Source organism: Equus przewalskii, chromosome 6 (genome assembly GCF_037783145.1).
Source record: "Equus przewalskii isolate Varuska chromosome 6, EquPr2, whole genome shotgun sequence".
NCBI lineage: Eukaryota > Metazoa > Chordata > Mammalia > Perissodactyla > Equidae > Equus > Equus przewalskii.
In genome coordinates, this window is record NC_091836.1 from 93735447 (window position 1) to 93761242 (window position 25796).

The window sequence follows — 25796 nt, forward strand, 5'->3', positions numbered from 1 at the left end:
ACAATTTTTCATAAAATTAAACAGTTACCTCAGTTGTGCATTTACTTACTAACCTGGCAAAATTCCATTTTTCACCTTTTCTTCTTATATCTCCTTGCAACCATGTATTAACCAGTTTTCTATATTCCTATTGCTTCCAAGTATTGGTTATCATAAATTTTAATTAACTAGCCCTTTCTAAACAAAACTGCCAATTCCTACGCTGCAGACTTGCCTTCAAAGTCTCAAACTTTTCAATGATGAAAATAGGCATACTCAACAAATCCAATCCAACTGATACTTACTTAAAAAAGTGAAATAGCATTTCTCCAGGGTACCCACCCATCTCTGCAGTATGTTAATAGCAAACCAGTCTTTCTGTTGTGAGAATTCTATCATCCTTTTCCCATCTTCTCCTTCAAGCTAAATCCTATTTTGCAAGGTCTTCCTTCCAATCTTTAAAAACAGACCCTGTACCTTTAACAACAGAGACCTGGTGAGAGGTTTCTTTCCAAACTTGTTCCCTGGCTTCCAAGTGACGAAACCAGCTGTAATTTGAGAGCAGAGAGATCCTCAGGATATCATTAGCCAAGGGAAAAGCTCGGCATTCCCACCCAGTCCAGGAGTGCAAATAGTATCACAGGGCGAGAGCCTTCTCTCCAGCTGCAGGCTCCATCTCCCAGGACCAAGGGGGACTCTGAGAGTAAGAGCAGGGCAACAGAGCCAGCGGCCTGCCGGAACCCTGGAGGAGGGGATCCCCCTCCGCCCCGCCATCCCGCTGGGAAAAAGCCGGCTGAGTTCCAGCTACAGAGCCAGAGCCCGAGCCCGCCCGCAGGAGCGCAGAGCCAGGGTGCATCCTGCGCTGGCTGCCGCCCGGCCGGCTGCGCTACCCCAGCGCCGGTGCCACAGCCACATGAAGCCTGCTGGGGAGGCGGGGCCAGGGTGCAGCAAGCCGGCTGGGGCTGAGGCTGACGCCGTCTCAGGGAGGCACTGACTCCCCAGGGAACCCCCTTCCTCGGGCGTGGGCGAAGTCTTCTCCAAGGGTCCCTGGTCATCCTCAATACCCAGAATGGTGTTCCTGAAGTTCCTCTGGATGGGTTTCTTCTGCTACCTGTGTCAGGGCTATTTCGATGGCCCTCTCTACCCGGAGATGTCCAATGGGACTCTGCACCACTACTTCGTCCCCGACGGGGACTATGAAGAGAATGATGACCCCGAAAAGTGCCAGCTGCTCTTCAGGGTGAGTGACCACCGGCGCTGCTCCCAGGGGGAGGGCAGCCAGGCCAGCAGTCTGCTGAGCCTCACCCTGCGGGAGGAGTTCACCGTGCTGGGCCGCCAGGTGGAGGACGCTGGGCGCGTCCTGGAGGGCATCAGTAAGAGCATCTCCTACGACCTAGACGGGGAAGAGAGCTATGGCAAGTACCTGCGGCGGGAGTCCCACCAGATCGGGGACGCCTACTCCAACTCGGACAAGTCCCTCACTGAGCTGGAAAGCAAGTTCAAGCAGGGCCAGGAACAGGACAGCCGGCAGGAGAGCAGGCTCAACGAGGACTTCTTGGGGATGCTGGTCCACACCAGGTCCCTGCTGAAGGAAACGCTCGACATTTCTGCAGGGCTCAGGGACAAATACGAGCTGCTGGCCCTCACCATCAGGAGCCACGGGACCCGGTTAGGTCGGCTGAAAAACGATTATCTTAAAGTGTAGGTGGAAGGGCGCCCTTCCTGGAGAGGGCGTCACACCAGCCCCGTTGGTGGGGTCGGGGGGAGGCGGGACGGAGAGGGAAAAGAGGGGCTGACATTTCCCTTATACTTATTATTTTTTTATATCCAGATTTGCACTTGGAGAGTGATCTGACATCATCTTTTAAAAGAAATAAGTGAGAGTTGAGTGGGTTTGTTTTTGTACATTATTTATGTGATTGCTATTGACTTGTCACCTGGAAGGAACACTTGAAGGCCATGGCTCCCACCTTTCCTGGAGGGCTTTCTAACTTTGCAGAGACACCTGTTTCAGCCACATCTAAAAGGACACGGTCTATGCAGTAGAGACTGACGAACCTTCCCCATCCTGGAGATTACGTGGAAATACCCAGAGAGCATGGTGCACGGCTCCTCGCCGCCTGCCGGCTTCTCTCCAGGCTCTGAAAGCTGTCACAGTTACCTGTTTTCAGATGGGGTTCAAGGTGCTGCTCTGCATGTCCGCCCGTGGATGGAAGTTGCCTGTTTATTCTTCTCCTTTTCTCTCTTATTTATTAACCATGGTCTCCTAGGTTTTGTTTTCAGTTTGGGCGCTTCAGGGTTCTGTTCTGGTAAAGGTATTGGCTAGAAATTATGTGCAAATTTTCCTCTGCAGGAAGATGTCTGAGGTGCCTCTGTGGTGTGTGTAAGTTAAAGCAGCCACGATGAAGAAGTCTAAGCTTTGTGGTGGTGACGTATTCCTGTTGACATGCTGTCTCTCATTGTATGTGTGTGTCATCAGGGCTACGGTCCGTCACAGAGCGATAGATGGACTGTCTGAGCTCACCCCCAAATGCCTATGACTTAGGTTACCAATGTATTCTTTCTCGTTGGGGGGTTTTGCTTCTGTTTGCTTATTGGAAACCTGTGCTTCAAGTAGGGGGAATTCTAATTCTAATAGCTCCTTAACTAAGTTTTATTATTCAGCCAATAAATATGTTCTCGTACAATACTGGCTTATTTTCTACTTTCTACTCATAACTTTCAAATTGCAAAGAGGAGCCGATGCAAAAGGACAGAGAAGGTGGCGATTTAAGCTCGTTTACTTAGAGTGTATGTTCAACAAGGCAGAGGGACAGCTACGTGCTTGGCAATCCTCCGTTCCCTGCCACCCTTACCATCCTCGAAAGAAAAATACTCTAGGCCCTGTCAGAACTTAATCTCTGCTCGTCTGCCTAAAAACCTCAGTTTTCTCCAGTTTTTCCCAAAGAACCAACTGGAAAAGTTTATGACAAGGCTTATACCCTATATGCCCTCATAAGGCAGAGGAAGGGTTCCATTCTAAGTTATAGGAACTACAGTGACGTTTAATAATTTTGAAGCCAGGTCTGTGTTATTTAATTAATGATTTAAAATGCTGGAAATGCACTTTATTTCATGTCTTTCTCTGGCCAAACCTCACCCTCACCTTAAATATACTTTCCTTTCACACATGCACACAGACACACACACACACAGGTGAGAAAATAAATAAATGTTCACAATCTACTCTTCGACAGTGAGCCATTTTTCTCTCCCATGCATGAGGAACCCAGTTTTCTATTCCTGTGAAGTGTCCAAAATCCTCCTATTACAGTAGGGGAAACCGAGTTCCGGGGAATGACTGATCCCCGGCTAGCTGTAGCAGTGCCCGGTCTCTTAGATTTAAGTAGAGTAGTGCTCTCTTATCCTCGGTTTCGCTTTCTGTGGTTTCAGTTACCCACAGTGAAACTCCGACTGAAAATATTAAATGGAAAATTCCGGAAAAAAACAATTCAAAAGTTTTAAATTGTGCACGTTTCAGAGTAGTGTGATGAAATCTCTCCCTGTCCCACTCCATCCCACCCAGAATGGGACTCATCTCTTTGTTCAGTGGATCCCTGCCGTGTCTGCCACCTGCCCATTAGTCACCTAGTAGCTGTCTGGGCTTCCAGATCGATTGTCATGGTATCGCAGGGCTTATGTTCAGGTAACCCTTATTTTCCTTAATAATGGCCCCAAAGCCTACTTTACTATTAGCTTCTGTTGTTAATCTCTTATTGTGCCTAATTTATAAATTAAACTTTATCATGTGTATGACGTATGGGAGAAAACACAGTATATATACAGTTGGGTACTAAACACAATTTCAGGCATCCACAGGGGATCTTGGAACATGCCCCCCCCCCCCCCAAGATAAAGGGGAAGTACTGTACAGGGCTGCTCTCTTCAAGGATGCTAAGAGATGAGAGGCAGTGGCCTGAAGCCTGAATCTTTGCATAACTATCTCATTGTTTAAAATAAAAAAGAAGAACTTATGGAATAATACTTAGAATAATCATTTGTAAATTCTTCTTGTCATCCAGGGGCCTTGTCATTTCAGCTGCCTCTAGACTGGTGTGTGGGAAGAAGGTAAATGATCGCTTAAAAGGGTTTCTGGGGCTGGCCCGGTAGCATAGTGGTTAAGTGTACGCGCTCCATTTTGGTGGCCCAGCAGGCCGGGATCCTGGGCACGGACCCAGCACTGCTCGTCAAGCCACGCTGTGGCAGCGTTCCACATAAAATAGAGGAAGATTGGCACAGATGTTAGCTCAGGGCCAATCTTCCTCACAAAAAGAAAAAAGGGTTACCTTCTTTATTCTATGAAAGATGAGGAAAAATAACGGCAGAGGCAAAGGAGATGATATTTGGTTCTTAGATTTTCCCCACTGCAGGACAAGGATATGGACACATGACACAATGGAAATCTGGTTTCCACTGCATGCCAATTTCAGTCAATTGGTAGTAGTTGTGTGCGGTATTATGCTAAGAAGGATTTTAAAGGCACAGATGTAAAGATGTAAACTGCCCCCAATTAGAGATGTCTTCCATGGGCTCAGGAAGAGAATCAGTGACACATCTGCGACAAATTTGAAAATCCTGAAATAGATTCTGCATGAGGTTCTTTCCAGTGCTAACATTCTATGATTCCTCAAAACCAAAACTAAATTGTCTGACGCTGAATCATCCATTCAAGGCTAGATGTGCAGCCAGTAATCCCAAAGTCTTATGTAAATGGCCCCAGAGGGCAACGGGAACTTCCAGGCGGGGAGACGGAGCATCCCGGACTGCCAAACCGGAGGCCAGTGTCACAAGGCTCTTCCCAATGCCCCTATGGCGGAGAGCCAGCCCCACTCGGATCTTACCCCCACTTCCTCATTATTCTTAGGGTTTCATTACCCACACGGTGACAAATTCTCTTTTAGAATTGTGGTTCTTTATTTCTTAGACCATGAAATACGTTGATAATCTGAAGAAAACTACATACTGTCTTCCCTGAGAAATCTACTTACAAAATCATCCATACAAGTCAGGATATGTGTTATTTTTATGAATATTTGTCAATCAGTTAGTCTACGTCAGGCTCTGAGTTAGGTTGTAGGCAGTTCTGGGACATTACAAAGCCTTGTGACTTCCTCTAGCCAAAAGTTTTAAAAGCCTCCTAGAGTTTAATTTGGAGTAGGAGGCTCTTAGTAGTAGCAGTAGTTATAATAACAACAAAATAGCTAACTTTTTTGAGAACTCAGTATTATTGGCAGGGCCTCTGCTAAGAACTGTTGCCTGTTATTTCCCTTAATTCTAACAACAAACTGTGCTAGGAAACTGTTATCTAAAAGGAATTAATACATGCCAAGTGCTTAGAATAGTACCTGACATTGAGTGGATGCTCAGTGAAGGTTAGTCATTGTCATGTTGTTGCTAGTGCTCTGGAGTGGATTCTGACTCCCAGCGACCCTGTGCACAGCAGAGCGGGACCCTGCCCGTCTTTCTGCTCCACGCTGTCACCATCCAGTGCTGGATCAGACAGTGACCAACTGCTGTTCACCAGGTTTTCAAGGCCGAGTTTTCAGAAGTGGGTGGCCAGGTCCTTCTTCCTAAGTTGTTGTTATTATTATAACTATTATAATTATTATAACTGTTATAATTATTATTATAATATTTCTATAACTGAGGCCCAGAAAGTCTAGACGATTTTCGCAAGGCTAAAACTCTGTGGTGTCTTATATACCTCACTGTGCTGTCACTTTTTAAACTAATGATTATCTAGTGGGATATATGATTAAACAAAAGAAGAATGTGGAGGGTAGGGGTCCACTGGGGCCACCTGCTGTCCACTCCAAAAGTCATCCCCTAGAGGCCGGTCAGCCTCCATCCTACAGCAGCACAGATGTCGCACTGCCGTCAGTCCGAAGCTGAGTGGCTCCTGGGTCCCGGAAGTCCTCAGGGAATCCCTCGCTGTGTGTTGCATTGTGCAGCGCCACAAACCCCCACCTCCCCATCTGACCGCGTGAACACGTCCATCCTCCTGCTTCAAAGCATTCCAGAGGCAGCTATCTAGAGTCTGCTGATAAAGGTCACCAGGCCCTGCTAGCCTCTGCAACAACCACAGCCCAGCTGGTAGAAGCCGGCAGAGGCCGGCAGGGGCAGGTGTGTTAGAGACGGCGACCCCAAGGCTGGCCCTACCTTTGTTCATACTTTCCATTGCCTCTTAAACTCTGCTAAGGAAATAGGCTCAAAACTTTCTGAGCGAAGCCTTGAAACTTAGATTACAAACTATTTTAACAAGCAACAAAAACGTGCATGAAAACCGCTAAGATATGAAATCACCCTAAAGGGTCACATGGTCAAATTTCCTTGGGACATTTTTCAAAGGATGATTATTTAAATCTTCTTGATAAAGAATAATACTTGAGTGTGAAATATAAACGCTAAATGTGATCTAAATGTTTTAATACTAAAAGAAAAACAACTGGAGACATAAGAAATCTTGTTTAGAAATAGAATACAGAAACAAGTAACAGTAATTCACCGGTAGAGAGAATGAGCGCCTGCGAGTCCTCTTAGCAATTTTGGAGTTGGGATGTTCCTTAGGAACACTATTTCCAGAGTCAGGATCCTGATGGCTATGTCATTTATCAAACATTTTTGAAGTGCCACCATACAAGGTACCCAGGACAGAACTAGTACACAGACACGTGCGGCAGCTGACACCTAAACAAAGAATGAGCGTGCTCAGCACGGGGCACTGGCACGCGTACTAGATTCCAACTCAGCGAAGAGTTTAAGCTAGAACTGTCTGGAAAATGCAGCACATCGTAAATAAAATAAGGATTTGGTATAATTGCACATTCCAGAGATATACGGGTTTCATTGTTGCTGTTATTGTTATAATTTTTGCCCTTTTAAAAACATTTTTTTCTGATTAAATAGCCATACCTGCTGAATCCTAATAACATGGCAAACAGTGAAACACACAAAAAAAGAAATTGTTCCTGTTCTCGAATTCCACCCGCCATATGCCCACTGTGTGCATGCTGTTGTACCTTCTCTCAGTACTTTTCATAACATCTAGGTATATATTTTTTCTTAAGAAAAAAATGATATTATAATAATACATGATTTTGTAGCCACTGTCTATTTTAGATGTTAAATATGCTTACTTGCATAAATGTTTTTAAAATGCTTAAATCTACCTACAGTGCTTCAGGAGGCAGAAGTTCTGGGTTCTAGATCTTACCCCAACATGGATCAGCTGTGCAACTTTGCAACTTTGAAAAAGTCCCTTAAATGTTCTCAAATTCAGTCATTTTGTTGCAAAATGAAGATAATAATAGCCAACATTTATTGAACAGGCACCGATCAAAGTGTTTTCCATACATTATCTTAACATAATCCTCCCAGGATTACAATTCAGGTAGATGTTATACTTTTTGAACCTTTCAGATAAGAAACTGAGGCACAAAGAGGGTAAGTGTCTTCCCCAAGGTCCCACAGCCAGGCAGGAATGGGCTCAAGATTCAGACACAGGCAGTCTGACTCCCGTCTGTAACCACTAATGGTGCTTTCCCTTCGGAGGGCAGGAACCTGGACACAGGACTTTTTAACTCCCTCCTATTCTGGATCTGTGATGAATGGCCTGTGAAATGAACATTTCCTTCATATGATTTCCATAACTGAAAAAAAGTCAAACCCAATTTCTCTCAAAGAACTTTTTTCTGTACTTGATTTTGTGTTAGGTGAAGTATAAATTCCTTACACCTGGATCTGTCACGCTGATTCTTTGTCTAAGAGCAGTTGGCTTCTCGCTCAATGTTACCTTTTCCAAGCACTTTCAAGTGTGTGATCACATTTCATCAAAACACATGTTTACAGATGCTGAACTGGTCAGGACGGTTCACAATATCCACTTAGAGATAGAAGCCCGATGTTCACAGCTGGAAAAAGTATTCAGTCGCACTCCCTGGATCCAGATGCAAAGATTCCTTGCCAGATACCACTTACCTGCAGGTCTACCTTTCACTCATATGTTCATTCATTCAAAACACACTCAGCGAATGCTATGCATCAGGCACTGCTCCAGGATACAGCAGTCAGACAAAATCCGTGCCCTCTTTGCCCTTACATTGAAATGTGAAAATTTCATGCAATCATGAGGACTCCTCTAGTAGGGGAAGACATAGCACATGAACTAAAATATATGTGATAGAATATGAGGCCCTGATATGTACTATTTCAGAAAAGCTGGTTAAGCAAGACCTCTCTAAGTAAGTAGGAGATACCTGAACCGAGCCTTAAATCTTGAGTAGAAGGCCAAGAACGTACATATTAGAGGAAAGAGTGTTCCTGGTGAAAGAACAGCAAGTACAAAGTCCTTCAGGCAGAGAGAATTTTATATGTTTGAGAAGAGACAACAAACAAACAAGCCAGTGGGACTATAGCAGAGTAATTTGGAGAAAGAATTAAAGAGCCTGAAGTCAGAGAGAAGTGGGGCCAGGTAATGGGGGAACTAGATGGCCATCATAAGAAATCAGATGTTATTCTAATTTCAATGCACTGGAGGTCTAAGGAGAGGATATATTTGTACATTAATTATGTAATTAATATAGGGTACTAATGCATAATATTTGTATGTTATTCAAATTTCGATTATCTAATGTCCATTTGGCTATCATTCGAGTTTCAGTGCACTGGAGGCCTAAGGAGAGGAGTGATATGATCTGACTTACACAAGAAGATCACGCTGGGAGGAGATCATCTCCTGGGGGAGGAGTGGAAGGAGGGAGGCCACTGGGTTAGGTGGCTACTAGGCCATGCCGAGGAGAGGGCAGAGGCTTGATCTAAGGTGGCAGTGGTAAAAACGGCAGGAACTGGCCTTGATCCTCTACCAGGACGTCGCATGATTGCTTTTGTTCCAGAAGAGTGTGTGTCCTCTTTCCCAAACTTCTTCTGCTTTGATCCAATCCCCAACTCTTGGCTGCATTTCTTCTCTTCCTCCCTTGTTTGGGTCTGACCTTAGCATTTCCTCCCTCAGATGCTTGACCACCTCCCCCTCTCCCCCAAGGTGGCTGGATATGGAGAATGGGATTCAGCAGCTCTCCTGATTACATCGGACAATACAGGGACTTCAGCTGACCCCTTGGACTTGAAGCCCAACACTGGCCCACCAGCCCAAGCTCTGACCTCCCTACCTGATGGGCTGGAACAAACAGACCTGTGCAGATGGAGGTTTCCACTCAACCACATGAATGCCTCACACGATCAACTATTACACACACAAACTGTGGACCTCTTCCCTTTATCAGTGATCCAGCATCAGCATTGCATCTCTATTCTGCATTTTTCTTTACAGAAGCTGTAGGTAGATAAGCTACATCTGAATTAATACTTTTCTCTTGAGGTTTCCAATGACTTCAGAATTTCACATTGCCTTGTATTCAGTAAGGGCACAGAGCGTCCTATTTTGACTCTAACAAGCATTTACTCGGATGGCTTGGACATTTCACCGTCTCCCTTTTTTGCTCTCCACGAGAAACAGAAGATACCTTGTGTGTCAACAGCTTGCTGTTTACAGAGAGGAGCCTGACAGCTGTGATCAACGAGGTAAAGCTCCATGACCCGGGGTTGGCAGGAACGGCTTGCATTTTCCAGTTGTGAGAAGTTTCCTCCTGCAGGCAGTTAAAGAAATCTGTTTCCTGAACGTCTTCTCTTGCTTTGATCTTTGCCCAGCTCTCGTTCCAAGACCAAGCAAATGCGGGCGCTCCACTCAACTTTCAAAATGTATGCTTTGCTGGCAGTCCACTGAGTCAACCACTAACATTTTCCACATGATCCGACTACGGATTAAATTATAAAGAGCAGAAAACCTAGTGGGTTCGCTTTGCTCTGAGGTATATTTTTGCCTACCCTCGCAGTGTCAGTTTCTTCCTGCCCCGGATTCCCCTCCCCCGCCTCAGGCTAGCTCTCTCCCGTTGCCTCCTTTGCTCTCCCTGTCCTCCCACTGTTGGGAGCACCAAGTAGAGACAGAACTCTGATTCACATTGTGCGTCTTCAATTTATTAGCTGTCGAACGTAAGCAAACTGTGTAACCTCTCAGAGCCTCACTTTCCTCCAGTGCACGGTGGGGATTATGACACATAGTTTGCACGGGTTTGTGAGGATTTGATAAATCACCGATGCACAGAGAGGACTCAGTCTAATGCTGAGCAAAAGGAAGGGCCACCATTCCCAGCCTGTCTGTCCATGTGCAGCTCATCGAAGACTCTTTTCAGAAGGGACACCTGGTGTGTTCTTAGGTTGAAATGAAAAGATGCATATGAAATAAGACTTAGATGCTCTCTGTCTGTCCCATGAACCAGGACTGACCTCCCCACTTAGGAAGGCTCCTCAGAAGCCAAAGAGGGAAGCTCCACTGCCTGTGTTTACACCACAAACATTCCTCCCTATTCGGGCCAAGAGAATGAACGCTGCAGTAGGAAATAACAGCTAGAAAACTTGCTTACCCTTCACTTTCAAACGTTAACAGTGCCTTCGCTTTGTGCCTCAACTGGAGGAGGGGTGAGGATGCACATGAAAGACTCAGGGATTTCAGGACACAGGCAGCCACTGTGAGAGAACGCGAAACCTGGCGACGGGGCTGCCGAGAGAGAAAGCATAGGAATATTAATTCCTATTATTTATTGAGCACTAATTGCATATTTGATCCTGAGGACCCTAGCAAAGTCCAGTTTTTGGGCCTCTAAGACTAAAGGTCAGAGCCCAGCTGTGGTCTCACTGAGGAAAGCCTTAGGGTGACAGTATGAGCCTCTTCAGGTAACCCCAGACGCTCTCTGTGTGATTTGTGGCCCCTAACTGCCTGGTTGTCCTCTAGCGTCTCCAGGTCAGGAGCTGGGCAGGGTGGTCGATTGACTGATTCAGCCCTATTTCGGTCTGGGACGGAAGATCCCCTGGGGACTGTTGTGTGCAGCTTTGCAGCCTTCCCGAAGTGAGAAAGCAGCCTGGTCATTCCCCAGCTTACCTGCTTCTCCCCGTGCAAACTCTACCTGGGCTGGAGGAAAGGGGCCTTGGCTCGGGTGAACAAGGGCTCAGGACAGTGACCCCTGCACACAGGTCAAGAAAGGGATTGAATCTGCACCCTCCTCAGAACAGAAGCAGACAGCCTGGCCCAGTGAACACTAATGTGTGGATATATTTAGCAATAAACATAAGGAATAAATAAGCAATATTTCTTTTCTAATTAGAAACATTTTAGTCACTTGGAAAACTTAAGAAATAGAACAATTTTTAACTGTTTGGCTCAAACAAAAACCCATTCAGGCTTAGAAGTTGGCAAAGGCCATACTAATGATAAATACTTATCCTATAATCACATTTTCCATAGACCCTCTAATTTCCAAGAGTTTCGCCATAAAAAGAATCACAGTGAAAGATCTGGACTGACAGTTTACCAAAATGACATAATATTAACAGGATGTAGGGTTTACAGGGCTTTCCCATTTCCTCTGTAAAAATCTTACCATTACCAAGACATGCAGCCACCACTTTGCCTTTCATTCATTGTTAAGAAACTATTTTTAAAGGGGCTATTCATTCATGTTTCTGTTCATTCAACAAACACTTATTGAGTACCTACTATTTGCAGTCACTGAACTGGATTCAGAGGATAATGATTGTAATAATAATGATAATAATAATAATAATAATAAAATAATAGACAATATTCTTATACTAGTTGTGTGTCCAGCAGGCTATTCTGAGCACATAATATATATTTAACACAGGTCATCCTTGCAAAACCCCTCACAAGGATTGCTTGTAAACTGCTCAGTGACCTTTCTAGAACATACCTGATGCCTATGCCAACCCTTCTTGTTGCCTCTTCTCTGATCTCCAGCCTCTCCATGTTCCCTTCTCTGTGACCAGCCTCTCCTGACTGGCCCATTCTGTCCTCTAATGGAAGCCTATTTCTAGAAGGATCAGGAAGACTTCAAATCAAGAGTTCAGGAGTATTTGGACAAAGTTCTTCCTCAATGACCCAGGGAGCTAAATAAAACAAACTTTGGATTTCACTGAGAAAGAAATGAGCAAGAGACGATCTTGACCCCAGGCTCAAGTTTTCAGGATTGAGCCGGCCAACCTGAGAGTGAAACCCAAGATTTCAACATTATGTTAACCTCTGTCAGGCTAAAATGGTAATAAAACTGTACTTGCAATTACATCCCTAGATACATTTTGGGCCCTGAGGGCTACACGGTCTGAGAACATAAGAGCTAGAAATAAGCTTGATGAATGGAGAATCTGAGGTCTGGACAGGTGAAGACACTTATTCCAGGCCATATACACTCCTGGCATTAAGACCAGGACATCACAGAATCACAGCCCAGGGAGCCAAGCTCATCCTTTTCACCTGGTCGTCAGCTGCCTGAATCTTCTCTATAGTTTTACAGCCCTCCCAAGTGATTAGACAGCCCATACTTGCACTCCTCAAATTATGGGGCACTCCCTTCTCTCTGGAGGAGTGCATCCATTTGTGGGAGCATCCCACCTCTTAGAAAGTCCTTTCATATTTTGAACTGAAATCTCTCTGTGGCCTCCACCGTCCAGGGACCCACAGCCCCCACTTATCTCTCCTCCAGGTCAAGTTAATCAAAGACCTGGCAGCTCCTTTGGCCAGGCTCAATATCCCCAGACCCCTTAACCCTTTCTTCTGTAACATAAACACTAACCAAGGTCTCCCAGCTCTACTTTAGTACGAGGAAACAGTGACTTACAGTGATTAAAAGCATGGGTTTTGCAAACAGACAAACCTCGGGATTGAATCTCAGCTCTACACTCACAACATTAACGTTCAAGGGCAGTCTACTTATTCGGACCTTGAGTTCATATAAATTGGTGATGAAGATACCCACCTTATAGGGTTGTTGGGTGAATAAATGAAACAATATTCATAAAATTCCAAGCACTGTGTCTAGCACCTTGTAGGAATTCAACAAAAATGTTTGAATGAATGAACCCCTGGTTGGATGCTTTGTATAAACTTAGCACTAATAAGAGAGTTTATAGAATAAATAGCCAGCCTGTAGAAGAACCTGTGGGGAGAGGGTCAAAGGAAGAACGAAGGGGAAAGGCCCAGTGAGAACCAAAGCTGCTGTGGCTGACGAGCTTCCCGAGCAGGGCGGCCTCTGCCCATCTTGTCACAGGTTCACCAGTCATTGGTGAGCATTGTGCTTCATTCTCATGGCTCTGCTCTGTAAGGGGAGATGAAGAGTCTCAAATTCACGTCTTTTTCAACTAATTCTGGACTTTCTCATAAAGGTCTGACCACATGATAATTGGAAAGTCCAAACACTAAGTTATTTTGGGGATGAGAAAAAAAGTACCTTATATCTTTCTCCCCCCTCTACAAATACAGCTGAACAGACTTTCCTAATTCTTTCCCAAAAGTTTCATGTTTGGGCTGAGCTCAGCCCTGGAAGGTCTTACTCTCAAGAGAAAGGACTGAGAAAGTCATTAAAGGCAAATGAAAGCGCTGGAATGGAAACACACAGGGAAGATGGGAATTCAATTGGCTCTTTCTCCCAGGTGATCCATCTTTCAATAACAGGAAGATGAAACCAATGCAAGCTGTCTCAGGGATGACACCTCCTAAACCATCATAAACTTTAACATACTATTAAGTTGGGACTCCTGGACACAGCTTGCCTTGCATTGAATCATGGCCCCTCCCCCTTGGTTGTCTGGGCTATCTGTGGCAAACGACTAAAACTCCGTGGGCCTCAGTTTTCTTCTCTGTAAAATGGATATAATGGTCCTTATCTCACAGGATTTTGAAGAGGACCAAATGAGAGAATCCATCTGGGTCTCGCCTATTTTGTTAGGTGTAAAGTGACATATAGCAAGCAGTCTTTATCCTATTAATATGATGGGATCAAAATGATTGACACCCGCGTCCACACTCTTTCTCCTGTCCCTTGTCAATTCGGCCTCTCCTCCTTCTCCTATCTCCGTCCTGGCTCTTGGTAGAAAGGAAAAACTGGACTAACACCTTATCCACCCCATTTCCCAATGAAAAGCTTATCAAGGAGGAAGAAGCATGTGCATTAGGGGATAGAACATGGCATGAAAGGAAAGGGGTGGAAGCAGGGATGTGAATAAGCATCCCACAATGCATAGGACAACTCCCAGGACAAAGAATTAGCTGAGCCACAGGCTCAGTGGAGAAAGCCAAAGTGGAGAAAGCCTGGTCTACAACACGTAAAACACAAGCGAGTAGTGGGACAGGAGGGAGGTGGTAGATAGATTGAGGATCTTGACTATCAGGCTAAAATTCCTCCCAAATGTAATGGGTGTATTATAGAATTCAAGGCATGAAGAAAGTAGAATTTTAGGATGATTTGTATTACAAAGGTTTGTCTAATGTATTAGAACAAAGAGACACTAGAGAGTTCCAGGCAACCTAATGCAAAGTCACATATTTTATATCGTATTATGGTTATGATGCCCCAACATCTGACTGAAAAGTGAAAGCATCTATCAACAGGCTAATTTTATCTCCTTGGCTTCAACAGACAAAAAGGCTGGATTTCTGGTCTTTTCATTGATTAGGGCTTCCTCTACACTATGGCAAGACAATTAAAGGGGATGAGGGGTGTTGAATTCATCTAATTAATAGTTTGGCATGATGCAGACAAAACATCTGGTTGACTGGTGCTTTCATTTTCCTCTTGGTGGTTTTGACATGGAGGAAGCATAATCATTGGTGGATGCCTGCTAGTCATCATGAAAACCCAGCTGGTCACAGGGTGAAATCAACTGGTCCTAAAATAGAGGATTGTAAGTATGAGTCTTCAACCTGAGAGACCATTGCTTATAAGGAAAAGGAGCTCTAGAGTTGAAATGAAGAACTCAAGCATAACCTTCATTTATGTCTCCCTGTGATTACTCATATCCAAATACCCTCTCAAAGTCATCGTATACTCCTGGGAAGTTTGTGCAATCCATCAAAGCATTGGGTCAAGCCACTTCCCTGGACCAGGAGTGTATTTGCCTGGAGTGTGTATGCCTGGAGACAGGGGCTCCTTTTTCTTCACACGCAAATTACTGTCTGTTTACAAACCCAAGGTGATACACGCACCAGGAAGGGGAGCGTTGCCTTTTTGTTTTTTGTTTTTTTGGTTTTTTTTTTAAGATTAGCACCTGAGCTAACATCTGTTGCCCATCTTCTCTCTTTTTTGCATCTCTTCTTCTCCCCAAAGCTCCCCAGTACATAGTTGTATATTCTAGTTGTTGATCTTTCTAGTTCTGCTATGTGGGACACCGCCTCAGCATGGCCTGGTGAACAGTGCTAGATCTGCGCCCAGGATCCAAACCGACGAAACCCTGGGCCGCGGAAGCGGAGTGCATGAACTTAACCACTCCGCCACGGGGCCAGCCCCTGTTTATTGTTTGTTGTTTATTCATCTGCCAAGAGGGAACACATTATTCTAATTCCTCTAAGGAAACAAGATAGGCCAGTGAAGGCCTTAGTCCCTTTTTCCTGCCTTTCCAAATGTTACATATCTTTCCAAGCTCAGCTCATTCTACATTCCTAAAGCCTTCTCTGGGGCTCCTGCTGATGGTGATATAATGCATAGCGACTTTGGCTGGTGAACACTACCTGGATCACTGTGTCAAGCAGGATACTAAAGTCTTATCAAAGTCCAAGAAGAGAGAATCCTATGACCCATTAGCAATGCCTTTCATGATTACAAGATGGGGAGGAGGTAACATGTGAACCAAGTATTTGCTCTCCTCATCATTCCCCGACATTTATTGGCATTATCTTTCGTTTTTGCTAGCAATGCTAGACACTAGTGTAACAATAGTGAGCAACAATATTATTTCTGCTTCCTTACAGCTTTACGTCTAGTGAAAAGAGTCAGTAAGCAAATCATCATGTACTGTCTGATGAATTAGAGGCAGCCCCAAGTCTTTGCTACTTTGTTCATCAGACGGTGGCATTTACTTCCCTCCCCTTGAATCTGGTTGGCCTTGTGGCTTGCTTTGACCAGCAGACTGCAGTGGAAGTGACACTATGCCAGTTCTGGACCCAAATTTTAAAACTTAGCAGCTTCTACCTTTGCTCCTTGGAAGCTAGCCACCAAGGTATGAAGAACATTAGGCCAGACTACAGAATGAAGGGCCTATGAGGAGAGAGACCCAGGAAGGTGAGGGGCAATATTGGACATGCCAGGGTCCCCTGACTGCCTATCGGAATGCAGCCACCTGAGTGACCTCTTGTCACAACCTGGAACAGGAAAACCACTCAGTCAAACCCAGTCAACCCAAAGAATTATGAGAAATTTAAATTGTTATTGTCTAAGCCACAAAGTATGGAGGTCATTTGCTATACAGCAATAGACAGCTAAAACACATCATATATAAGGTAGACCTCTACCACATTCTTTTGCTGTCACATTACCCTGTTTTACTTTCTTTCTAGCTTTTATCACTACCTAAAGTTATTGTGTTTACTTTTCTGTTGTCTATCTCCCCAACAGGAGAAAACCTGTGAGAGCAGAGACCTTGTCTGTCCTGTTTCCCGCTGTACCCTCATGTCTAGAACAATGCCTGACACACAGCAGAAAGCTCACTAAATACTTGCAGGTTAAGTGAATAGATGGATAGTTACAACTAGGATCACTGAGATAACTGAGAAGCAGATGTGGCTAGAACAGTTTGTAATAAGGGGATTGGACCTGGGGAGGGAAGTCAGGGAGGAGAAGGCCTTACTTTGGTAAAATCTTCATGTCATGTCCAGGAGGAGGGTAGCGGAGGAACTAACTTCTTTCTAGCTACTCTTCAATCAACCGTTCTTTTACAAGTGACATTATCACTTTAAACTTTCTGTGATGGCAGAGCACAGAACTTTTTTCAGAATATTTTTAGAGCAGCCTTATGAGGATCCAGATACTAATTGATTAAGTAGGTAAGGAATCCTCTGAATTATAAGAGAATTAATTTTACAAAAATTGCTCAAGAAAAGAAAGCATGGAATCTGCTCTATTCCTCTGCTAGAAATAACATTAAAGGGACGATTCTTCTTTCTCAATTTGAAGAAATACCTCTTTCTAAATGTGAGGAAAATTTTTATGTGTTGTGTTTCCTTAGCACGGACTCCATTTGTGAATTTCTTCACATAGAGAAAGAAAGAGAAGGAGTTCTTCAAGGAGGGAGTCTGAGAGAGAAACACGGAAAGATCTTTGTTCTCCTTCCTGCAAAATATTTCCGGGCCGGGAAAGAGGAAAGCAGAAGGGCCATGCAGTTCAGCGACCCCGAAGCTGAGCGCGGAGCGCATAGTGTTCCAGACCATGAGCGAGGCAGTGAGGACGCAGCCAAGACCTTTCCCTTAAAGCCAAAAAGTGAAGATAAGAAAAGGAAGATCAGAAAGAGAAAAGAAGAAAAATGGAAAGTTCAGAAATAATGAAGCTGGTATCAGTTTTGATGTGTGTGTAAAATACTTACGGGGGAGAATTAAATAATTCTATTTTCTTCCTTATATTTTTATGTATTTTATAAATGGTTTTATACACACACACATACAATAAATATGTATAAACATACATGCATATGTACACATACACATCTATGCACAAATATTTATATAGGTAAATATAAACATATACATATGTAAGTAGATATACATATATAAAGATATGTATGCATACATATCTATAAATATATATATATTTGCATCTGGGGTTTCTGTTTTTAAATTTTTCTTTAAATCATTGTTGTGATCTTTGTTTAAAGCTTCGCTTTGGCTGTTTTAACAGAATGATGGGGAAACTGTTAACATGAAAGGAATGGGAATTCATAGGTATGAAACTCTGAGATGTATTTGAAGAGAAGATTACTATCCCTTGGTATAGAGAGAGACAACAGGATACAGATCAACAAGTAAATGCAGACTCTGGGTTCATTTGGACCTTTGTTTGAATCTGATCCACTAATTACAATCTCTAGAATTTAGGAACATTATTAACCATTTATCTCTAAAGGACAAGTTCTTTTAGTTTGATTCAAAAAATATCATGGAGCACCTTCTGTGCTAGGTTCTGAGACTATAGCAGTTGGCAAGACAGCAAGCTGCTGCCTTCATGGAGTTTAAAGTTTATCTAGGGAAAGTAAATTATGAGTGAGCTGAGAGTCCCCTCAAAAGATCTTGATTTAGGGACTGGCCCGGTGGTGTAGTGGTTAAGTTCACAGGCTCCACTTCAGTGGCCTGGAGTTCATGGGTTCAGATCTCAGGCACGGACCTACACACCACTCATCAAGCCATGCTGTGGTGGCATCCCAGATACAAAATAGAGGAAGATTGGCATAGATGTTAGCTCAGGGCCAATCTTTCTCACCAAAAAAAAAAAAAAGAAAGAAAGAAAAGAAAGATTTTGATTTAGCAAAGTTCCCTTGTAAAGTGGTTGAGAGGATTTTGTGAAATAATGCATATAAAGTCCCTGGGACTGTGCACCATCATAGACATTCAATAATTTGGAGTTCCAAGCCCCCGGCCCTTGAATCAAACAGAAAGTAGACACCCAATACCTTCCAGATGTTAAAGGTAGCTGAGGGCAGAGATCATGTTCACCTATTCTCCATTAGAGTTCTGGTGCTTCTACTGAATTAGCGAATGACTGAATTGTTCCCTCTTAAAGCTTAAATACAAAATGAACTGTGTAAATGTGTAGCTTTGTAGCCCTGTCTGCTCTCTGAAGGGCAGAACAGTGTCTCCCTCACCTTTTGCAATCCCATGGTGATCAGCACAATGCTTAAGAAATTATGGATAGTGGAGACCAATGGGAAACCCTGGAACAGTAGAAGAAACCGTTCTCTCTGCCACTTCTCACCTGTAAATCATATAACCTCTAAATGCCAGCATCCCCACTTTCAAGCAGGTTTTGAAATCCTTACTTCCCTCACAAAATAGTGGAATGAGAATTATTACATTAGTAAGTGAAAGTGCTCTGTAAACTCTAAGACTCTACCCAAGTTTAAAGGGGTGTCATTATGAAGACACTTTCCTGCTTCAGCCTCCTGCAGTCTGGCTTCTTCCCACCATCTCTTCATTGAGATTCATTTCTCGAAAATTACCCATAAACTTGGCCTTAGCAGTTTTTCAGAGTTGATTGTATTTGGGATGGTGCCTCGTGCTGATTTGGATATATAAACCAGGGGATGTGTTAGAAAACAGAATTGGACCTCTTGGACAATCTCTTTCCATTGCACATTCTCTGTCTGTAGGGAAGCCACATGGAAGCCGATTTATCAGAAGCTACCTTGGTGGCCGAGGAACTGGATCTCTTGCAGTCCACTCTGGTGACTGGAATGTTTAATGACACCAGTGTGTCTGCTTCCAGGATAAGGATGCATCTGCCTGTGAGAAATGGATGTTTAGACCATCTAATCAGGACACTCTGTTCTCTGGCTTGTGTCTCTCTGCACCTCCTTTGCTGGCCAGCATCCCTTCTGAATGACACATTCTCTCTTTAGATAAACTAATGCCTTCGGTCAGGTTCCAGTCCTGTCTTATTGGCCTGGAGGGCACTTCGTCTCTTTTATGTAGCTTTGCCTCTCTCTGACCTATCAAACCTAGAGTTCATTTTATAGTGTGACTCTCCTGCGGCCATCTTATTTCACTTTATGCATGTTCTTAGAGGGTACTTCATTGTTACCCCATCTACCACCCACAATCATGGCCTTCTAATTCATCTCTGAATTCAATGGCCCCTTCTGGGTCCTCCTTCATTTCTATGCAGCGTGACAATGTCCATCTTGCCTGCAGTAAGCAGGTCCCAGTGCCATCCCTCTTCTCAACAGTCCCCCAATTTCTTTGGAGGTAATTACCTTCCCCCCATTGTATTTGAAATTAGTAGAAAGGTAATTCCTGGCTTGCAGATACCCGCCTCCAACTACAGATCAGACTCTGGTTCAGCCAGCGTAGTTCTATGACCAGATGGCCACCAATCAGATGCTTCTGGACTTTGCAGGCCAGTCATTTGTATCACAGGGAAGGACAGAGTGGCAGTCACTACAGTATGATCAACACACAGGATGCTGGTTCCTGCTGGAGCTAATGGCCAAACAGTCCAAGCTTCCTGCATTCTGGGCCTCTGGATTGATATATGTATTTTATATACATACGTATACATAATAAGTATAAAGTATATAATATATAATGCATTATATAATATACTATATATATTATATAATAATTTATACACTTTATTGTATAAAATTTATTATAATAAATTATATAGTGTATATTATATTATGTTATATATTGGTTTCTGTCATTCCTAAGTCTTGTCTTCCTACTATCTTCTTTTTTATGTTATAAAGCTTTTATTGCATTTGAGGAAATTTTCAATACATAGCTTGAGTTTGAAGCCTTGGCTTGGTAATCCTCTTGCACTGGAAATCAGATTTCGCTAACACAGCTCCATTGTCAACTATGGGATTTGTCAGAATGACAAACTCCAGCTATTGACTATTTCAACACATTATTCAGTTGTTCATATCTAACCATTTCATGAGCTCTGAGATAAACCAAATGTAAAAGCTCGGTCTATAGTACAAATCAACAGATTCTTCACACAGGAAAACAATAAAAGGCTAATTTTCTCTAACATGTCCCCTACTCATTAGTTCTTCAATAATATCACTTAGATTGTTTCACAGATAATAATACTTATACACCATTACCCAAGTTTTTTCCAATTTTTTATCTAGTTTCTAAAAGACATAAACAAGGATGTATATAGTCAGAACTGTTTCTGTGAACTTGATGTTTATTTTGTCATATGTCTTACAAAAATGAATGTGTGGAAATAAGGACAAATGTACAATGACAAGTGTTCATTTAAATCATTAGCAGTTGAATGAAATTTGCTTGTCTGGTTATTCGCTTATATGGGCATTATAAATGACAAGATTAAATAATTCCATGTTTCTATGACCCCCTGAAATCCTTCCACTAAATCTATTTGCTTAAAGTGGTCAGAGGGATTTTCATTGCTTGCTGCCAAGATGTTTAGTCTCTTCGTGAAAGCAGCAAAAATGGCTTTTCATCCCCACCCCCAGCACAGTGCCGTGCACGTGATAGGTGCTCAGTAAAGTTCCTATGATCCACCTCTTGTGTGTTAGATATTCAGCAAGTATAGTGGAACTGAATTGAATTGAAATGAATTGAACGGGCTCCTCTCAGACCCGTAGCAACTATGAAACTAGAATATTTCACCACTGTTCAGAAAACTGTGCTCACAAGATTACATTCTGGAATCTTGACAGATAAGATTTCAGCAACTCCTTATTTAAACACTTCTTGGACAAATTATGTGTCACACTATGTTACTAGGAGTTCTGGCACGGATCTGCAAGCGAAATGCTGTTCCAGAGCAGCTGCCTGTGTTGTAGGTGGCGTGTCATCGTGAAGTGGCTGCCGCAGACAGCAGTGTTAGTTCAGGCTGTTGGTTTAACCACAGACTCTGACCCAACAGCAACATTGGTTTGCAGAATCAGATGGAGGAATGTATGCTGAACAGGAATTGCAGACAATAGCGTGGATTGGATTTTTTCCTTCTGAAGCTCAGAAAAACAAAATGTTTTCTCTCCGTGTTACTGGGTTTCTATCATACCTCCCTTCTGCAGTGTTAGATCAATTCTATTTGGCATTTGTGCAAAAGTCTGTTAAATAAAAATGAGAGATTGAAGATGTTTCTTGAGAAGTCTTCTTCTTAAGCAACTTATTCAATAAGATACATTTTTAAATAATAAGAAAAGACTTTGATTTAAAAAAAATGGCAAGTATTTACATAGTTCAAAAGTTTACCAAAACAAGACTATATGCCAATTTGTCAAGTAGTATTTTGGCTTGTTCCTGACAGTGAACCTCTCTCTCCCTGGGGAGAACTGTTGTTGGAAACCAGCAGTTCTTGCTAACCACAGAGATCTGGATTCCATCAACGAGGCCAAAGAACTGGCTAAACACCACCGCACACTTCTACTGGCCATGCATGTGCCATGCAGACACCGCCACCTCAGCAGCTCTTCCCTCCTGACCCAGCCTATCCTTCCCCAACTTTGCAAAACACTCAAACCTGTACTTCCTTCAAAATGACCCTTGAATGTCCTGGATGAAACCTCCACTGAGGGAGACGAGACACTCAAGGTACACAGGCTTCATCTTCAGTCACTGATTATGATCAGGAAGGTGGGTTTGGGGGGCAATAATATATGGACCGGTCCAGGAAAATCACTCTGAGAGAACTTCTTTAAGAGAATTGGCTTAGAGCAAAGCAAATTAGCTAATTTTGCCACTAAGCAAAATATAAGAAACAAAGTTCAATTGGCTTCGCTAAAAAAACAAACCAAAAAGCTAGCATTGGTGAGGAGAGAACCTCCTCGCCACCCAGTTAGATAATGATGAGGTGACTCTGAGTGTCTAAGGGAGGAAACAGTGTGGTCCAATCTGTACCATGCATGAGTTTAACCCAGGCAGAATGTCAAACTCAAATTCCAGAAATTACATATGATGTAATACAAAGACCATCACAAATTAGTTATCCATATAGGAAAAAATAAAATTGGATTTCTGCCTGCCCCACAAAAATTAATTCCAGACGGATTAAAGACCTAAATGTTGAAAGTAAATATTTTAGTGGAAAATATAGGCGAATTTCTTTCTGACCTTAAGATAGAAAAGGATTTCTTAAAACACAAAATGTGCCAATGTAAGTGAAAAAATTGATGAATTTAACTATATTAAAATTAAGACCACTTGCTAATCAGAAGACACATTAAAGAAAATGAAAATACGTGTTATGAACTGGAAGAAGGTATTTTCGAAATATTTTTAACCAATAAAAGATTAATAACGATATATAAAGAACTTTTGGAAGTCATAAGGAAAGGACAAATCACACAATAACGAAGATCGCAGGCTTGAGCAAGCACTTGGAGGTAAAGGAAACGCATGTGGCCAGCACACGTACAAAGAAAGATTCTGTTTCATCAGATTCTGGAAAATACAAATTACAATATAAGATACCATTTTAGACCCTTTTGATTGGTAAATAATAAAAATGATAATAATAGTGTTTGACAATTTCCAAATGTTGGAGAGAATTTAGATGAATAGGACTGAGAGGTAAGGACGAACTTTCCAAGACCAGTGCACGGAAGGCTGACCTCCCGGGGGAGGAGCTGACCTCTTGCAAAGCTCCATGGAAACCAGCACTGGTCAGTCACTGAAATCAGTTCCAGTTAATCTCAGGGCAAAGGCCCCAGCACCCTGATTATGCCCCATGATGGACTGGTGCTTCTGCAAACACAAATACTCATGTCATGTGGAAATTCTGGTAATCTCTACTAAGAAGCTTCAACAAGCAGGATGGGGCTGGACCAAACACTTTGCCATGTCACTTTGCCATTTTACTCTGGACTCTGATCACATCAGGAGAGAAGCTGGAGTGTCCTTAATCATCCTGATTAAAAGCCCACAACCCGAGAACCAGGATCTTCTTCTATAGTCCGACATCTGGCCATGCTAGATAACTGTGACCTACCCCCTAATGGGGTGGATGAAGAGGACTTTCAAGCAATATTCTAGTTCTTATATTGGGTGGTGAATGTTCAAGTGTTTGTTGCATTATTGAAAATAAATAAATAATTGTGAACAAATAGAAAAACAACAAAACAGGTGTGACCACTCATGAGCTAGTGAGGATAATTTGCAATGTGGCTATTTTTGTATCCACATTTCGCACGAAATAACAGACTCAGAGAGGATAAGTAAATAGCCCAACACTAGGTATCTATCAAAAGTTAAATATCAGATTTGGACCTGAGTCTATCTGATGATGTATTAGTTTGATTAAGCTGCAGTGACGCTAGCCCCCAAACTCTCCGGGGCTTAACACAATAGCAGTTTACTTCTCATTCACATAAGGGTCCCAGGAGCATCACCTGAGTCAGTGGAGTAGCTCTCCTCCACGTGGACACCCAGTGGCCTAAACGTCTCCCATCTTGTGACTCCATAATTTTCTAGACCCTCGTCATCGTGCGTAGGAAAGAACATGGAAGAACACACTGCAAGAGCTGTACAGGCAAAGTTTAGAATGACACACATGATTCCTACTCAAACTGCATTGTAGAAAATGAAGTCACATGAGCATACTTAACTATGAGTGAGTCCAGGAAATGTGGGAAGAGTGAATCTGAGCGGACAGATGGTGACTTTCACCACGGGCTCCAAATCTCATGCTCTTTCCAATGTAACAGTTTACTTCCTGTGAAGATAAAGGCCAAAGATAAAAAATGGCTTTGGAATATCACACAACGGCAGGCCATGAGCAACAGGTTCTGTGATGCTAAAGCACATATGCTCCCTGGACCAATATACTCATGTTGCTGGAACATAAAACACGTATCCCAAGAAAAGCTGTGTAAGGTGGTCCTCATTAAGCTTGAATCCATGGATGCCCTCTAAACGACCACATTATACACAAGAGCTGGCCATCCTTCAGTCGATAACTGCAGAGGAGAAACTACGCTGACTGATGGAGTGTGTGTGTGTGTGTGTGTGTGTGTGCACGCGCGAGCGTTGGAACGGATGCAGAGAAATAGTGAAAAATGGGAACAATCATACTGTTGAAAATCAGTACATGTTGGTTGTCATCCAAGACCACCTTTCCTCAGTCTTGCTTCACAAAATATAGCATTTTTCTTTTCTTTATTTTTGATTTTGGTCAAATAGTCAATTAGAGTCTAATACATTCAAGAATAATCAATATTATCTGTAGTTTCTTCAAAATGAAGACTTTTTCCTCAAGGGAGGGTTTTTCAAACAGAATTAAAACTTTCTGCTGAGTGTGACTAAGTTATCAGGAGACAGCAGCAGCTGTTCTCTGGCCAAGCATATACATGTCATGCTAACTCCATCAGTTATCTGCTTTCACACTTTTCTAGATATTAGTGACCATTTATTAAGCACATACTGTGTGCCAAGAGCTTTATATGCATTAATATCATTTAACTACAATGATGTCATCAAGTGTTTATTAGAATTCCCAATTTTCAGATGAAGTCACTGAACTTAGAGGGTTTGACTGCCTGAGGTCACACAGCTGGGAAGTAGAAGATCAGGATTAGAATGCAGATCTCTGTGATTCCAAGACCCTCATTCTTCCCCATCGCAATAAGCAGCCAGAATTCTAACTCAGAGTCAATAACGTTATTCACAGTGTGTCGAAAAGAATGATTTGGATATATTGATTAGTGTTCCTACTGGGAAGGCTACAGCTGGTACTATGTATGCTGAGCATAAGTGACATCCTTGCACCTTGAATCTCAGGATGGCTCCAGTTATCCACCCAATTGTGGTCCACTGGGACATGGGGTGCCAGACAGTTGAACTGATAATAGAAGAGATGAAGGTATTCTCTTGGTTTAAGCCTTGTGCAAACAATGCTTATCCCTAGGCTCCCATTATTTTAGAATTTTAAGAATGGGCATTTTAACTAAGACAGGATCTTTCCAGGGCATGCAAGTTACATCCTGCGGGCATACCAATTTCCCTAGTAGCATGGCTGCTCTTGACTGGAAATCCCAGTTTCACATACACCAAGTAATGTGAAATTGAATGGAATTTTCCCCATTTCCTTAGAACTGACACTTAGGACACAATGCTGATGACAAAGAAGTGACAAGTACAGTCACGCCTCAGGATTCCCAGGGGATTTGTTCCAGGACCTCTCCCCCATACCAAAATC

General features: G+C 42.9%; 1 protein-coding gene across 1 annotated transcript; it reads left to right on the top strand.

The window, feature by feature from the left end:
• The first annotated feature begins 562 nt into the window (after positions 1 to 562).
• FIBIN (fin bud initiation factor homolog) lies at positions 563 to 2666 on the top strand. Its single transcript, XM_070624567.1, has 2 exons — positions 563 to 1680; positions 1811 to 2666. The coding sequence occupies exons 1-2, from the start codon at positions 1049 to 1051 to the stop codon at positions 1827 to 1829; spliced, it is 651 nt and encodes a 216-aa protein (XP_070480668.1). The 5' UTR covers positions 563 to 1048; the 3' UTR covers positions 1830 to 2666.
• The last annotated feature ends 23130 nt before the right edge of the window (positions 2667 to 25796 follow it).

What these genes read in the sequence shown, in the direction of transcription:
- FIBIN (XM_070624567.1), top strand. Translation starts at nt 1,049, where the DNA reads ATGGTGTTCCTGAAGTTCCTCTGGATGGGTTTCTTCTGCTACCTGTGT.